This window comes from Lithobates pipiens, unplaced genomic scaffold, assembly GCF_037356315.1.
Source record: "Lithobates pipiens isolate NorthernLeopardFrog02 unplaced genomic scaffold, aLitPip1_a1.2 Scaffold_1, whole genome shotgun sequence".
Lineage (NCBI taxonomy): Eukaryota > Metazoa > Chordata > Amphibia > Anura > Ranidae > Lithobates > Lithobates pipiens.
The window spans coordinates 44,486,297-44,504,912 of record NW_027507685.1 but is presented as its reverse complement, the minus strand read 5'-3'; the positions used below and the strand labels follow the sequence as shown (position 1 = coordinate 44,504,912).

Below are 18,616 nucleotides of genomic sequence, written 5' to 3'. Positions count from 1 at the left end.
CTGTCCAGTTCTGGGCACCAGTCCTCAGGAAGGATGTACTGGAAATGGAGCAAGTACAAAGAAGGGCAACAAAGCTAATAAAGGGTCTAGAGGATATTAGTTAGGTTGGGAGCACTAAACTTATTCTCTCTGGAGAAGAGACGCTTGAGAAGGGATACCGTATATACTCGAGTATAGGCCGACCCGAGTATAAGCCGAGGCCCCCAATTTACCCCCAAAAAACTGGGAAACCTATTGACTCGTGTATAAGCCGAGGGTGAGATATGCCTGTCCATCCCTGTGTGTGTGTCCATCCATCCATCCATCCCTGTGTGTGTGTGTGTGTCCATCCATCCCTGTGTGTGTGTGTGTCCATCCATCCATCCATCCATCCCTGTGTGTGTGTCCATCCATCCATCCATCCCTGTGTGTGTGTGTGTGTCCATCCATCCATCCATCCCTGTGTGTGTGTCCATCCATCCATCCATCCCTGTGTGTGTGTGTGTGTCCATCCGTGTGTGTGTGTGTGTGTGTGTGTGTGTGTGTGTGTGTGTGTGTGTGTGTGTGTGTGTGGCCTTGTGTGTCCAGCCTACCTGTGTCCCGAGCCTCCGTCCGGTCCCGAGCCTCCGTCCGGTCCCGTCCCGTCCCGAGCCTCCGTCCGGTCCCGTCCCGTCCCGAGCCTCCGTCCGGTCCCGTCCCGTCCCGAGCCGAGCCTCCGTCCGGTCCCGTCCCGTCCCGAGACTCCGTCCGGTCCCGTCCGGTCCCGAGCCGAGCCTCCGTCCGGTCCCGTCCCAGGATCACCGCTCTTCGTCGGCGCCCATTCCCCTGTTCAAATGCCGCGCCTCCCTGTCTGTGATAGGCGGAACACAATTTCCCAGCAGCCTGTGTTCCGCCTATCACGGACATCGTCTCATCCTCGTACTACGGACGAGGATGAGACGATGTCCGTGATAGGCGGGACACAGGCTGCTGGGAAATTCAGTGTTCCGCCTATCACAGGCGAAGGCGGAGCCGGAGGCGCGGCTTTTGAATTATAGAATGGCCGCTGTCTGTCTGCTCGACACGCTGATCGAGCAGGCAGACAGCGATGACTCGAGTATAAGCCGAGGGGGGCACTTTCAGCCTCAAAAAAGAGGCTGAAAATCTCGGCTTATACTCGAGTATATACGGTATGATTTCAATTTACAAATACCATACTAGTAACCCCACAGTAGGGATAAAACTTTTTCACAGAAGGGAGTTTAATAAGACATAGCCACTCATTAAAATTAGAAGAAAAGAGGTTTAAACTTAAACTGGGTAGAGGATTCTTTACTGTAAGAGCGGCAAGGATGTGGAATTCACTTCCAGAGGTGGCGGTTTCAGCGGGGGGCATCGATAGTTTCAAAAAACGATTAGATAAGCACTTCATGACCGCAACATACAGGGATATACAATGTAATGTTGACATATAATCACACACATAGGTTGGACTTACCTCACCTACTATGTAACTTGTCACAAAAACCTGAGAAAACCTGCTGATAACATCTGCTCCCCAGAGAGCCACCTCAAAGCCTGCAGAGTGAGAAAAGTGTATTGTAAAATACACACATGCCCATGCTGCATAATAGCAAGTAATAAGCAGAGCTCCAGATTGCCAGCATGCATGCATGTGCAGCATTTGCCTCCAACAACTGGAAAACCAGCAGATTGCTACCAAAATGTGGCCAGACTGTTGTCAGAGGACACACACGTGCACACAAATAACTGCATCACTCAAAGAGGAAGTCCTGCGTCAATGTAAATGACAGGGAACTCAAACAGCAGCATAGCTAAAAACACACTGCCCAACTGTCACCCAGAAACACAGTGAAAAAAAGGAAGGGAAGACTTACTCTCCTACACAGTAACCAGCAGAATAGACAATAGCAATAAATGCTGTCCCCTCTCTCCAGTATGCTATATACAAGACAGCTGCAATACATGATGAGTCCCCAGAATGGCTATGGAAACTTCACATACTTGCGATATGCCATGACCCTAGTCCCAAGATTCAACATGGAATCCCAGACAATGCTGGTCTTACCTTAAATGTCAAGTCCTGATAGCTGGAAAACAGGATTTGTCACTGATAGAAATGCAGGACAATTGCAGAATAGTCAAAATGGAAAAACTGAGAAAACCTTTGTCTGGTAGACTGGTGAAGCTTCCAGGATTTAATAATATATTAATCTATTATTAATTCATTTATTAATTTAATAATTAATAATATATCCAATATGAATCTACAAGGGCTTGTTGGTTGATTGGGGAGACTCCAGGATTTAAAATATCTGTCGCAAATTTGCCAGCAGTAGTTGATAGTAGATCATTTTCCAAAATAAAATGAAAATCATGGAAGAGATGAAGGAGACATTCATTTTCCTGAGAACACTAAGCCCTGGTTCCTACCAGTGCAGCTTTAGATTCACACTACTTCAGCACAATTTCAAAGCATTGCAGCTTGCAACTTTATTCAACAGAAGTCAATGCAACTCCCAATGAAATCACAGAAAAGTAGTGCAGGAACCTTTAGCCCCATACACACTATCAGATTTTCTGCTGATTTTTTTCCATCAGATATACCAAAACCATATATTATGAGGTCAAACCTTATGGGTTTCAATGTGTATGCAATCAGGCAGGCCCTTCTACTACATGGTTTTGGTAAATCTGAAGGAAAAAATCAGCAGACAATCTGATAGTGTGTATGGGGCTTTTGTCATAGTTGCTGCTAGCAAAAGTGGACATCATTGCTGCACAAGACACGATGGGGGCACGAATGCTGAGAGAAGTGCCCATTCTGCATTAGCTGAATGAAGCTGATAACTAGAAGAGCCAGGAGAATGATTATATTACTTTTCTAGGAGTTTGGTTTTAGATGTAAGTACACAGTGCATTGCAACATTTGCTTCTCAACGCCAGTCCTTAAAGTGGAATTTAAATTGCAGCTAAAGTTTTGCTTTCCACCTACAGTATGCTTCACCCCTGCATTAATAGTGGGATTTTTTTCAGGGGCTTCACTTTTTTTTTCTGGTAGACCCACCCAAGCCGCCATTCTGGTGTAGGCCAGAGTAATATATCCTGCAGCCCACTAGAGGTCTTACATTGCCTCAGGGAAGGCCAGATGAAGCCGCCACCTCAGATCTGCATAAATCTGCTCCTTTGGCAGCGTCAGCTAATCTGGATGACTTAGCTATCTTTGGAGCACTGGGCACCTAAAACAATGGGGGAAGAACACACAACAGAAATAGACACCGATACAGTAGGGAGCACAGACTGGGGAGCAGACACAAGAGGGATCACACCTTCAGATTGGGAAACTGACACCTGGGGGACCCCCTCAGGACTAGCTGAAACAGTTCCACCAACCCACATTCCTCCTCCTCCATCCTCAGCAGTTCTTCTACCACCTCCGGCTGATTATGGAGTGCTTCAGGGCAAAGGCTATAGGAGTGACCTAACTTGTTACAGAGATTACAACGAATACTATTGCAGTCCTTTGCAACATGCCCTGAGCCCTGACAGAGGGAACATTTCTGCACAGAACATAAGCTTGAAAAATGCCCCTTTTCACCACAGCGATGACAAAGCTTTGCTTGCCCTGCATAAAAAGTAATAATCCTGTTACGACCTTTAAAGGCAGACAAAGGGATGTGCTTAACCACTTCAGCCCCGGACCAATAAACACCCTAAGGACCAGAGGTCTTTTTCCAATTTCGCACTGCGCTGCTTTAACTGGCAATTGCGCGGTCATGCAATATTGCACCCAAACGAAATTTGCGTCCTTTTCTTCCCACAAATAGAGCTTTCTTTTGATGGTATTTGATTGCCTCTGCGATTTTTTTTTTTTGCGATATAAATGGAAAAAGAGCGAAAATTTTGAAGAAAAAATATATTTTCTTCTTTTTGTTATAAGAAAAATCGAATAAACAAAATTTTAGTCATACATTGAGGGCAAAATTTATTCAGCCACATGTCTTTAGTAAAAAAAATGTCAATAAGCATATATTTTTTGGTTTGCGCAAAAGTTATAGCGTCTACAAACTAGAGTACATTTTCTGGAATTTACACAGCTTTTAATTTATGACTACCTATCTCATTTCTTGAGGTGCTAAAATGGCAGAGCAGTACAAACCCCCCCAAATGACCCCATTTTGGAAAGTAGACACCCCAAGGAAATTGCTGATGGGTATGTTGAGCCCATTGAATATTTATTTTCAATAATGACAAAAAAAAAAAAAAGTTGTCACTAAATGATATATTGCTCACACATGCCATGGTTATATGTGGAATTGCATCCCAAAATATATTCCGCTACTTCTCCCGAGTATGGGGATACCACATGTGTGGGACTTTTTGGGAGTCTAGTCGCGCACGGCACCCCGAAAACCAATCACCACCTTCAGGATTTCTAAGGGTGCAAATTTTTGATTTAACTCCTCACTACCTATCACAGTTTCGAAGGCCATAAAATGCCAAAATAGCACAAAACCCCCCAAAATGACCCCATTTTGGAAAGAAGACACCCCAAGCTATTTACTGAGAGGCATGTTGAGTCCATGGAATATTTTATATTTTGCCACAAGTTGCGGGAATATTACAAACTTTTTTTTTTGCACAAAGTTGTCACTAAATGATATATTGCTCACACATGCTATGGGCAGAAGTCAAATTACACCCCAAAATAAATTCTGCTGCTTCTCCCGAGTACGGGGATACCACATGTGGGGGACTTTTTGGGAGCCTAGCCACGTACGGGACCCCGAAAACCAAGCACTGCCTTCCGGATTTAAATATAAAATGCTACCAAAAAAACTGTTAGCGATGGCAGGGATCAGGCCTGACTCTGCGATCGCTGCAGTTATGTGTTTAGTGTTTTGTAAGTGACAGTGATCGATCGATACTGCACTTGGGTGGGCTGGGCAGAGGGGCAAAACGCAGGTGCTAGCAGGTATCTGGGCTGATCCCGCTAACAATGCGTTTTTTTGGAACCCTGAACTGCTGGGGACGCTAGTATAGATCTGATCAGATCAGATATTGATCTGTTCAGATTCTATACCACTACGGGAGGTGTATGCTTTGCGCGTGGGTGTTAGCGGTACTGGCACTAACCTAGCGCTGCCTGGGGCAACGCAGACCCTGACCCTAAAACCTAATTGATATCACCCGCCGGGTGATCAGGGGGTTAAACCTTTATTGGGTAATAAATGGTGGGTGCCCTGATGCTATAAAAAGCAAACTAACCAGAGTCACCCGTAACACTTATACGGTGATCAGTGGTGAAAGGGTTAACTAGGGGCAATCAGGGGGTTCAAATTTTTATTAGGTAGTATATGGGGGTCCCTGGCGCTATATAAAAACCTGACGGGGAACCTAAATAACTAACTGGCTAACCAGCGTCACCAGTGACACTTATACTGTGATCGCTGGTGAAAGGGTTAACTAGGGGCAATCAGGGGGTTAAAACCATTATTGGGTAGTATATCGGGGTACCTAGCGCTATAAAAACCTGGCGGTGAACCTAAAAAAATAACTAGCTACCTAGCGACAGTAGCGACACTGATGCAGCGATCAGAAAAATTATCGCTTAGTGACACTGGCAAAAGGGGGTGAAAGGGTTAACTAGGGGCAATCAGGATGTTAAAACCATTATTGGGTAGTATATCGGGGTACCTAGCGATATAAAAACCTGGCGGTGAACCTAAAAAAATAACTAGCTACCTAGCGACAGTAGCGACACTAATGCAGCGATCAGAAAAATGATCGCTTAGTGACAGTGGCAAAAGGGGGTGAAAGGGTTAACTAGGGGCAATCAGGATGTTAAAACCATTATTGGGTAGTATATCGGGGTACCTAGCGCTATAAAAACCTGGCGGTGAACCTAAAAAAATAACTAGCTACCTAGCGACAGTAGCGACACTGATGCAGCGATCAGAAAAATGATCGCTTAGTGACAGTGGCAAAAGGGGGTGAAAGGGTTAACAAGGGGCAATCAGGATGTTAAAACCATTATTGGGTAGTATATCGGGGTACCTAGCGATATAAAAACCTGGCGGTGAACCTAAAAAAATAACTAGCTACCTAGCGACACTAGCGACACTGATGCAGCGATCAGAAAAATTATCGCTTAGTGACACTGGCAAAAGGGGGTGAAAGAGTTAACTCTAGGGGCAATCAGGGGGTTAAATCTTTATTGGGGGGGTGATAGGGGGCTACCCTGGACCTAACACTAACTGCCCTGACAGTTTTTACTTTTACAACTGACACTGAATGCATTGATCAGTAAAGAAATGATCAATGCAATCAGTGACACTGTGACTGGGGGGGGGGGGGGTTTGTGTGCCTGTGTGTGCCTACATGTCAGTGTAGTGTTGGTGCACACTTACTTTTAGTCTTCTCCTCGTAGTCCGGTCAAAAAGACCGCCCCGAGGAGAATGACATCCCTTCCTCCTTCCTGTGTAAACAATACACAGTGGGAGGAAGTTCGTCATTGGCCAGGAGCGATCGAGAGGGGGTGGCCAGAAACCAACGGCCATCCCCTCATCACGGATCGCTCCCGGAGGGAAACGGACCACCGTATCCAGCGGGAGGGGGTCCGATCGGACCCCCCACCCGCTGGAAGGCAGGCACGTACATGTACGTGCTTGTGCCTGCCTGTGCCATTGTGATGACGTACAATGGCAATACGGCGGTCCTTAAGTAGTTAATAACATTACCCGTGACATGCAGTTTTACTAACACTGTCCATATCCCCCTATCATCTACAACTTTCCTCAAGGGCTCTTGGGCATCCACATATCTCCCCAACCACACCACCAGATCCGCAGTAGGAATGGACTCATTAAGTACTAAAATGGTGACGTTTTTGTATAATGGCTGGCGAGAGACTACTTTGGGTGACAAACCTACCCATCTTGGGGACTCCTTCCACCTCTGCTCATACCTCTCCCAATATACATCTAATTCTTCCACCTTGACAAAGGAGTGGTCATATTCATATGACCCAATTGGGCTGATAAGGCAAAAAAAAAAATAATCCCCAGAATACGGTCCACCACATCTCTCCTATTTAGGGGGGCCTTCTCCAGTCCACCCCAAATTGAACCACATTGCAGCATTTAAAGGAGCTACCAGATGGTGTCAGATTGACCCGATCTTCACTCACATCGCTCCTAGTGACTGCAGAATAACTGGCCCTACTCACCCTCGGGACAGGTGCAGCCACCGCTGCAGCATAGGAAATAACCGCACTCCTTGCAACATCCTGCACATCACTTATAGTTACAGACCCCTCTTTAGATAAGGTAGAAACAACATTATTGTCAGGAACAGATTGAGCAGAGACTTCTAACACAGAAATATAATTTACATTACCCTTGGTATTTCTTATTACATTACCAGTAACTAAAAGGTTACCAACACTGGAGATGTCCTTATCAGCACTCTTCACAGCAGAGTCTGAACACCCTTCACTGGCTTTCTGTACACAGGTGGGAGTCTCCGCCAGGAGATGAACTTGCTTTCCGCCGCCCTCTACTGGACCATCCAAAGGAACTACACCTCCATTATGTAGTATAATCAAGTCATGAACAAAACTGCTTTTTCTTTCACCCGATGTTTCAAAGGTTTTGGGAGGACATCATTATCCTCTTCTTCATCCTCAGATGATCCAGACACGGCAAACTTGCAACCATACAAAGGTGATTCCATTTCTGTAAAGAACTTTAGCATACCTGCTTCCTTCACAGGGTCTGATGGATCATCTTGCTCCATAGTCTCCTGCTGCAGTGACAAGGGCACAGAACTTCCTTGGCCCAATGACATACTGCCAGTCAAAACACCTGACTGCTGATCACCCGCAGCCTGTCTGCCAGAACTTTCTCTACTTTCTGCAGGCATACTGATACTTGGCATGGGATGCAAAGATTTTCTAGTGTCCTGGCCAGAAACAGTCCAAGCCCACAGAATTTCTTTTGCATTGATTGCACTGACCTTGACTTCTCGCACTCCGATGATGCCTGCCCTCCACTGGCCTCTATGGCCCCTCTGTGCATTGCATGGAAACGATCATCGTTGCCATACTTTTCCTTGAAAGCTCCACTGGCTTCTTTCAATGCGGTCACTAGAAGACTCTGCTTTTCCATTTTGGCCTCCAAAGCCATTAACTCAGGCTGCATCTGTCTTCACTTGGAACTGTGAAGCCTGTCACTTGTAATTTTTTTCATGCTTGAAGTCAAGCTTTAACTTCGTCAGTACTTCTTCCTCCTTGGAGACTCTCGCAATCCTCGCACAAACCTTCTTTCTGTAGGTTGCCAGGCTTTCACCTTTAGCTGGGCCATTTCCATTTCCCAGGTCCTCAAATACTGGTATGGGAGGACTGGTACTCTGGCCATCCAGGGGATCCTCCCCTGGGTCCCTCCCTGATTCCTGCATCCACTCTGGTTATAGGAAGTAATCAAGCTCCTTGGATCAGTAGGCCTCACTGGAGCTCAGGAGAGCAGCAGTAGCGCAGCTATAACAGCTTCAACTCTTCTGGGAAGGCTGTCCACAAGGTTTAGGAGTGTGTCTGTGGGAATGTTTGACCATTCTTCCAGAAGCGCATTTGTGAGGTCAGGCACTGATGTGGACGAGAATGCCTGGCTTGCAGTCTCCACTCTAATACGTTCCAAAGGTGTTCTATCGGGTTGAGGTCAGGACTCTGTGCAGGCCAGTCAAGTTCCTCCATCTCAAATGTGCTCATCCATCTCTTTATGGACCTTGCTTTGTGCACTGGTGTATAGTCAAGATGGAACAGGAAGGGGCCATCTGCAAACTGTTCCCACAAAGTTCAGAGCATGAAATTGTACAAAAATAATCCACCTCCACCAAATGATTTGGACCAGTACACAAAGCAAGGTCCATAAAGACAGATCTAAGTTAATTTGGGGTCAAGCAACTTGACTAGCCTGCACAAAGTCCTCAACTCAACCCGATAAAACACCTTTGGGATGAATAAGAGCAGAGACTATGAGCCAGGCCTTCTTGTCCACATCAGTGCCTGACCTCACAAATGCACATCTTGTCAGACATTCCCATAGACACACTCCTAAACTTTGTGGACAGCCTTACCAGAATAGTTGAAGCTGTTATAGCTGCAAAGCATGGGCAAACTTTAAATTAAACCCTAAGGACTAAGACTGGGATGTCATTAAAGTTCATGTGCGTGTAAAGGCAGGCATCCCAATACTTTTGGTAATATAATGTATGTGTGTATATATATAGTTTTTTTTGTTTTGTTTTTTACACGGAAGACACTAGTAGACATTTTGAGCAGATTTGGTGAGTTCTATGGGAGTTTGGGGATCCTGCCCTTCGTGTGCACAGTAAAGATAAAGTGGTAAATGGTTGCAGCACCCATTGCTGTCTCCTCTCATAGTTGGGTATTGGACTGTACAATCACACCTATGGAATTTTATAACTTTTCTCTGTCAGCCCAGCCACAGACATAACTTTACTGTGATACTTCATATTCCCATTGCACGTGTTTCCTGAATAAGCTCTCAAAGTGTGGGTGCTGCAGCAACAACCAGCTGGATACTGGTTCAAGTCACAAAGTAGATGTTTGCAGCACACCATGGATCGACACAAAGTAGCATCCAAACTGATAGTTTATTGCATGATCACAACACAAGAGTGCAACGTTTCAGAGTCACGCAGGACCCCCAGGCATGTGATGACGAAGGGGTCTTTTGTGACTATGAAACTTGTGTTGTGATCATATAATAAACTATCCGTTTGGACGCTACTTTGTGTCAATCCATGGTGTGCTGCAAACATCTACTTTGTGACTAGAACCAGTATCCAGCTGGTTGTTGCTGCAGCACCCAAACTTTGAGAGCTTATTCAGGAAACACGTGCAATGGGAATATGAAGTATCACAGTAAAGTTATGTCTGTGGCTGGGCTGACAGAGAAAAGTTCTAAAATTCCATAGGTGTGATTGTACAGTCCAATACCCAACTATGAGGGGGTCCTGCAACCATTCCTTTTTTTAATCCAAATCTATTAACATGTGTGGGGCATGTTGTGTGTCACGTACCAGGCTGCAGGCTGAGTTAGCGAGAGGACTCCCCTTGAGGCTGAATACAGTGTACCCCTGGAGTTGGAGACAGAGGTTACTATGCCCAGAGATGCACGGGTTGCCTGCCGGTGAAGCTGTCTGATGGTTCCAGAAGCGGACACCCAGAAGCAGAGAAGGTGGTCACAGCCAATGATTTTCTGGGGATACTGGCGGATCCTGAATATGAAAAAGCAGAAACAGCATCAGAAGCCAGGCCGGGGGTCAAATACAGGAAGTCAGTCAGAAGCAAAGGCAGGAAGTGTAGTTGTAATCAAGCTGGGGTCAAACACAGGAAGTCAATCTGGAACAGGCAAGAGCAGGTCCATGAAACAAGCCAGGTTCAGAGCCAGGAGAGAAGCCAGTGCAGGTCATGTTAAGCCAGGTCGGTAACCGATAATCAAACAGGAGCAACGAACACAGGAACACAGGATACAGATCTGACGTTAATCCAGCGATTTATGAGAGCAACTGGAGTCCTTATATAGGGCAGCAAACACTGGTAATTAGCACGTTCTGCGTACGCACATTTGCCATCACGAACGTGCATTCACCGTTGCGTGATGGTTGCTAATGCGCATGCGCAGGCTAGCGTGGCCATATTGGATATTGGCATGTCTGCCAGTTCTTCTACGGTTTCTTCCCTGACATTGTGTATTTTTCCCAGCTATCAGAACGGTAAGTGATGTTTGAGGGTCCTAAGTTGTGCCCTGCCGCACCTGTCAGGATCTGCAAGCTCTTATACCAGGTGGTCCTTGCATCTCCTGTATTGGTCTACTGTTTAAGGTCTGTTCCCAATTTTGCCAGGTCTTGGCAGCCTCCTTTGTGTCAAGACATTTTTCCAGTCTGATACTTCTATGAAGCTCACCTTGCGGTTGTGTGACATAATATGTTCCACTGTGTGGTTTAAGTTCCCTGTGTGTGGTTTCCTGCTGCAATTATAAAATAGCTGTTACTTTAGTGTAACATGCATGCCCCACTACCCAATTGTCACACTGTGACCCTACTCATCAAAAAAATAAAAATCTCAGACCCACATTGAATGCCAAACCTTGTCCATATCTGGGCAAAAATCAAACATGTTTTAACAAAGTAATTCCACTATAAGTCAGTTATGGTATTTAAGTTTCTCCACATATCCCACACAGTGGTCTTTTTGAATTGTTATAATATCATGCATACATCTGAAATGCTAAACAGTCATTAATTAGGCACTTGCACAAAACATTAAAGTGCAATTGATCAAGAACAAGCTTTCATTAGTCCAACTATGATAAATGAAAATTGTATTTCCAATTGGGGGATCTTAAATACATCTCTGCATTGATTTTTATATTATATAATGTAAGCCCAGTATATAACATAGCATGTGTGAAACAAGAGACTCTCAGGTGCTGATTCAAGTATAGAGTCATGTCTGTCTGTTATGTTCATTTAAGAATGTAATAAGCCGTGATATTTTATTTTTTTCAGACTGGAGCAGGTTGAGCAATGCCGACACAAAATATAATGGCCGCATACATCAGTCACCCTCCGATTCCTATCAGTCAACAAGATCAAACAACACAGCCTCTACTAATTCATCCAGTCTGTCAGGCTTCTCTAGAGATGGCTATTCTGGGTGGACCTATAGAAATGGTAAGTGGGCAGATTTCTGATTCATATTCTAGGCCTGCAAAAAAAGGTGGCTGAAAGGCCTAACTAGAGGGTGAATGGGAAATACAATAACTCTGGACCACAGCCTTTGATGTCACTCATGTGTGCATCAGTCCCCCAGCCCCCCTAATAGTTACCTGAGCTCCCTCTCGATACAGCGATGTCAAAGAGAGCCTTGCCTCTCTGGGGACTCGTACTCCTGATTGGCTTTAGGCAGCAGTGGGAGCCATTGCCATTCAATCACAGCCAGTGAGCCAATCAGGAGAAAGAGGGGGCGTGGCCAATGTGAAGCTACATGTGTGAATGGACACACAGAACCGTGGTCGGGAGCGCTCATGCTTGGGTGCCCCCAGAGTAAGCTGCTTCCTCTGGGGGCACCCAGCAGGAGGGAGGAGCGCTGGCGCAGGACCCAAGAAAAGGAGGATCCAGGCTGCTCTGTGAAAAACCACTGCACAAAGCAGGTTAGTGTAACATGTACATGTAAAGCAAAAAAAAATAAGGCTTAAATATCACTTTAAGCTTTGGCAGCAAATCAGCTTCTAGCTTTCATTTTCATACAAAGCTGCTCCCTATTCTGTCTGCTCCAGTTTTAGTACATTCTATGACACTGGCACATAGCACCAAAACCAATTCCTGAGGCAAAGTGGAGTGCAAGTACAGTAGCAGCAGCCGGCCAGTTAAAGTGGATGTAAAGGCAAGACATTTTTTACCTTAATGCATTCCCCGCCTTAAAATGTTTGTTAACCCCCCAAAAAGAATACGGATCCTGGTCTATTAAAACAGATTAAACAACACAGTGCTTGTGCTGTGTAATCTTCCCCCCTCTAAATGGTAAAAAAAACCTCCCTGATCCCTCCATTTCCTGTGTCCCCCCTTTCTGCGCTGACCACGGAAATCAGGGCTGCTGAGCCCTGACCACCATGGTCAGAGTACGTCCCTTCATCATCCGCAGTTGTCCTCTCTGCTCTCATCTCTCCCCTCACCCCTCCTTCCTGCATGTCATCTCTGTGTCTGTGTCTCTGTCTCCACCCCCCCCCCCCGCCGCTATTCGTAAAGATAAAAAGTTATAAATTGTCACTGCCAGCCCCTCTATAATAGGCAGGCATAGCAAACTGGGGCTACTGCAGGTGGGGCTGACGTCAGATCTTGATCTTGAGATCTTGGCCCCTCCTGCAGAAGCCTTCCATTAGAGCTGCACAGCCTAAAGAAAGTTCTAAACAAGTATTTACAAGCCTAATTTTTATAAAAGACAGGAACAGTGTGCTATGCCAGGCTCTAATAGAGGGGCTGGCATAGACATCATAATATGGATTAACAATTTTCAACCTGCCTCCTTTGATTCTGAACTTGACTTTTGTCAAGCTGGGGGGTGCTAACAGGGCCACCAAAATCTTGAATTTCAGACAATTCAACAGGCTTGGACACAATTTGAGCCATGTATGGCCAGCTTAAACAAAAGGTTAAATGTACTTAAAGTTTATGTAAATCCTAACAATAAACTTCTCTTAGCCCTTGTACACATGGTTGGAAAAGGTCCGATCGGACCGTGTTGTCGGATAATCCGACAGTGTGTGGGCTCCATCTGACTTTTTTCCGTCGGAATGTCCGACCAACAAAGTTTGAGAGCTGGATATAACATTTTCCGACAACATGATCCAATCGGACTTTGTCAGATCGTTTGTAGAGAATTCCGATCGGACAAAGTGCCACGCATGCTCAGATCAAATTACGAGACCAAAGCTATTGGCTACTAGCCACAACGTAGTCCCATTGCAACGACCGAATGTCATCATGTTCCAAACGATTGGATTTTCCGACAACTTTGTCCGACCATGTGCATGCAACAACACTTTCGGACAAAATCCGTCGGAAAAAATCCGATGGATTTTGTTGTCGGAATGTCCGACCATGTGTACAAGGGCTAACTTGCTCACATTTTGTTATACTATAATTGTTTGACAAGTGCAAAAAATACCTGTTGCTTCAGTTAGAAATTCATAGCTGTCGCTTAAAATAGTTTACTGTCATTTTCAATTTTTAGATAGCATGAGCCAAAATTGTAGCTGGATTTATTGTTTTCTTTTGTGTAGGAGGAGGAATATTCATCAATTCAGCTCATGCAGCACCTTCCAATTGTGCAACCACCTATCCTGACTCCAGAAGAACATTGCCGTTTTTGGATTTTGGCACATAGTAAAAGGAACTGATATAATATTTTCTCCCCCATTAAAATACATGTTTTCTGTTTGCTAAAACACCATAAAAAAATGCTTTCAAGTGAATTTAATGTCAGACACAAAAAGACATTTACACCCTGAATCCTCATGTTTCAAGTTAGTTATTCAAAAGGGCAAAAGGACGGGAGAATTGTGTACATACTGAAAGATGATGTAATATTCAGAAGTAATGCTTAGCACCAAAAACATACACAGGAGGCCATTGCCTAGACTAGTCATTCTCAACTAGGGTTCCTCCAGAGTTTGCTTGGGGTTCCTTGAGCCGTGGCTAATTGAACTCCCATCTGATGGAGCCTGCATGGTTTTGGGTCCAGCACCACTTGGCAAAGCCAGTGACATTCTGATCACCACTGTAAGGAGCATGCTTCCCACTGACCACTATTGAATTAATTAATTTTAGCAGGGGTTCCCTGAAACCTGAAAATATTTCGTATGGGCTTCTCTGGGATAAAAAGGTTGAGAAAGGCTGGTCTAGGCAGATTAATTAAATCAAGTATAGGCAGTAAAAATGTAACCGAAAAAAAAAGAATTAAGGAAACCCATCTGCATGTGCCAACTGCTGCACTATATACTTCTGTGCCTTGTTGGCCAACAAAACAAATTTTCTGAAGAAGGAATATGTCAGCAGGAGAAATGGGAAAGCAGTAACATATTTCTATTGCCTGGTCTACCAAAGAGCTTTTTTTGTGATCTTTTGCTTCCTTTTTAGATGCTACCTATCATCTAAAGAGTAGGGACATGGTGGTAAAACCAGTAATGCATCATGGTTATCCATAGCACCTTGCAACATACAGTATATGCAAAGGCCCTGTTTAAAGATTGTCTTAAATGCTTCTCTAGACATATATTAAAGTGAGACTTCAGCCAAAACAGTTGGTACTTTTTCAATGCTTACCAAGACTTCAAACAGCTAATTATCTGGGAACCACACTAGGGGTTACTATACCCACTAGGGGTTACTATACCTTGGCTTTGTGCTTTGCATTTATTCCTCCATATTAGGCAAAATTAATGGAGGGCAAAAGCACATTAATTCACAAGCATCAACACCCCTGTACACTAGACTTTAAAACTTGGCTATGAAAGAAAGTCTAAAAAGGGAAAATAACTGAAAATTTTAATTAATCTGTTGATCATGAGAAGTAAATTGCACCATTACACAGTAATTACTAGTGTGTGAGCTTGTGTTATTTTGGTGTCAGTTCATCTCATTATACCTATGTCAAAGAAGGTAGCCTTACTTGGCAGTCTGGATAAATTTGCTATTAATTTTAGTATGACGATTTTGTAAAGGACAGAAAGTATCTTATATTCTTAAGCTATTTATAATGTGAACTGCTTTTAGTACTATGCAAGATGCTGGGGAGCTTTTAGTATTAGCACGTTTAATTACTTTTTGGGTTCCTCTTAGCAGTGAAGAGTTTGGCACAAATGACAGATTAAGAATGAGATGCCAAATTCTCTTTCATCCGGCAAAATATTTTCAAAGCTACAACTGAGCCTATAATAGATTACAAGAAAAAAGCGTTCCCAAGTTCTGCTGCCATGACAACATATCCAATTACCCATCTTGTATCAGTAACATTTGCTTGTTACTACACTGAAGCCACTGTCACACTGCCAGATCTTCCTGAGGACATCTGATCCTGGGGGGGGGGGGGGGGGGTGAGCACAAACTAGTGGAAAAACATTGCAACATCTCATTGTCATTGTCAACCCATGGGGACCGTATAAGTCTTTTTTTAAATACAGTGTAAATATGTTTTGATGAGGGGTATATACAGTATAATGCTCATTATTCACAAATTTTCTCATAGATGTATACATGTAGCAAGTGTAGCAAAGCAAAATGAGATATAAATGTGCACAATACAAAGTGTGGAGGCTATGCACAAAGTGCTGTACCCCATAGAAACAACATTCAATAAAAAACACTTATCCCCTTTCCTTCCCACTCCGTACACATAGTGTGTTTTTCATTCTTACAAATTTCCTTTCTACTTAAAGCAGAACTTTACCTTCAGCCTTTAAAAAAAACATTCAGCCTTTAGAACCACTTTAATTCAAAAACATACCTTCTGTTGTTCTCAGCCTCCTCCAAATCTCCAAATTCCTTTTCTTTTCTGCTGTGATCTGATTTCACATTAGAAGGTAGCTACATCCATTCTCCATGGTCCCGCTGTATGTAGAAAGGTAACCACCTTCTCTGGATCACTTCCGAGATCGTCTAGGGAATACAGACTATGGACTATAGGAAGTTAGTAGGAAAAGGAGAGGTTTAGGAGCTCACAGAGCATGTTATAAGGAAGCAAAGAAATACAGTAATAAAGTTTTTATTAAAGGGATTGTAAAGTTAATTATTTTTTTTTTAAATAAAAAACATGTTATACTTACCTCCACTGTGCAGCTTGTTTTGCACAGAGTGGCCCTGAACCTGCTCTTCTGGGGTCCCTCGGCGGCTTTCTCTGCTTCCTCCCGCAGGTACTTCTCACGTTCATGCGAGCTCCCTCGCATGGTGAGAAGCACCTGCGAGCGCGCTCTTGTGATACAGCCGGCGGCTATAGCTGCTCGCTATATCACACGGCCCCGCCCCCTGGCGCTCCGCGTCAGTGGATGTGATTGACAGCAGCGTGAGCCAATGGCTGCGCTGCTTTCCATCCATCCATCCACTCCAGCCAATCAGCGGCCAGGCTGAGTGGTGAAGAAGGATGGCAGGGGCGAGCGCAGGATTTTCGAGGGGTGAGGTAAGTAAAACGGGGGGGGGGGGGGGGCTCAGGGCGCAGGCAGTATCAGATGTTTTTTCACCTTAATGCATAGAATGCATTAAGGTGACAAAACATTTACCTTTACAAGCCCTTTAAAGATAGATTACAGGGCCATTAGGTGGTGGATGTGTATGGATTGTTTTTGAAGAATAAAAATATAATTTAATGCCATTTTAAGCTCTTCAACCCTAACACATGTGTACTATAGGGGCATGCGCATTGTACTGAGCCCTAATGTACAATTTAATGCATGTTAATAGGCAGTGTAAGAACATGCTGCCCCATTAAGTCCCAAAGCAAACATACAATACCTGCCTCTCAGGCCCTGCAATACATGAATAAAAAAAAACATAAAAACACTAAAGTTTAAAGGAGCTCTTAGGAAGTAAAGGAGAGCAGTCACATTTTCAACTTAATTTTTATGACCCCAGACGAGCGTGGTAACAGTGTCGGGCAATATAGCTGTGGAGTTGTGCCACCAACAAGAGAAATACTAAGTCAGATGAGGACATATTCTATCATGCTTCCCCTTTAACTTAAAAATTGCTTTTGGGTGAGCTGACGATTGAATATGTTTTCTGTGGTCAGATTTGCCCTTTAATCTGTGTATAGTAAAACATTTAAAACAACTACTTTATATATTAAAGTGAAATCTAATTTATTGAATAAGCAATCGAATCCTATTTAATAATTGTATCTGTTGCAATGAGGGTTTATTAAATGATTTAACTATTAGTCTTGAGAACAGAAATATTTCTGTTGCTTAATGCTTCTTGTAAATCTGTTGCAAAAAAATATTGCAATAAATGTTCTATTAATGTGGAAGACAAATAAAGTTATCTAAAATGTGTTCTGTATGCTACTCCCATGTTCTTTGATGTAAAACTAATATGATATGTCAAATAGGGTATGCCTAATTTTCTTGCCGCTAAGGGATAAGTAAAAAACTAGAGAAATGTTATAAAACCGATGTAAAAAATAAGCCATGCCATAATAACAGCTGCTTTCCTGGGTCTGCATTTTGCCTTTTGAATGCACTGGTTAGCAAATTAATAATCCAAATCAAATTTGTATTCACTATAGTGGCTTCTCTTGGAGAATGTTCTAGGTCTTGGGCCTATGATTGCTAAAGGTGGTACCATGGGATGAAATTACTGCGGCCCAATGCATAATATCAGCTTCACTGGCCTGCAGAGCTGCTAAGGGAAGAAAGGCTCCTTTTCCAGCAGGAGATTGCTGCAAATATCAGGTTCTGAACATGCCCTGAATATAGTATTATAGGAGACAAGACTAGATAATAAAGTTGGCTATAAAGTACACGAGTAAAATATATTTTGAAATTGTTAATTTTGAAAACATTTGTTAAATTTTTCAATCATTAGTGGGATCAAATCAACATTTCTTTTTAATTGCAGTAATGAGAAAATTGAAAGGAGCAGGATAGTTTTCTTGAACAAACACATTTCAAAACAGTGTATGTGGTTTACATTTGGTAAAGTCCATTCTTTCCAAGATTGAATGTTAAAAGCAAATACATATTGAACTACTTTCAAATAACATTTGTCAAGCCGTTAAATATACTGAGACTTTTCATAAAAAAAATTGTAACAATGTTCATAAAAGACACACAGAACCAGGTCTAATCAGTTATAATAGGTACAGGTATTTTCCCATGCAATTCTGCAAGTGCATGAACTGGTCGATAGTTCCACAGTCGATACATATGGCAGGTTCTCTCAGGGCAGTCTCAACACATCTCATGCACTTTCAAGGCAGTCTCTACATGTGGAAGGTTCTCTTAGGGCACTTTCTTTACATGGCAGTCTGTTCACGTCAGGCACTCTCTCTGCACTCTCTATG

The 18,616-nt window shown here is 43.6% G+C and overlaps 1 protein-coding gene across 1 annotated transcript in view; it reads left to right on the top strand.

Moving 5' to 3' along the window:
- The window catches only part of ADGRG4 (adhesion G protein-coupled receptor G4), a 215,969-nt gene extending 200,812 nt beyond the window's left edge, over positions 1-15,157 (top strand). The window contains exons 24-25 of the mRNA XM_077490427.1: positions 11,572-11,736; positions 13,845-15,157. Of these exons, the coding sequence (XP_077346553.1) occupies positions 11,572-11,736; positions 13,845-13,948 (269 nt within the window). The 3' untranslated portion in view covers positions 13,949-15,157. The remainder of the gene's footprint in view (positions 1-11,571; positions 11,737-13,844) is intronic.
- Positions 15,158-18,616: the final 3,459 nt, after the last annotated feature.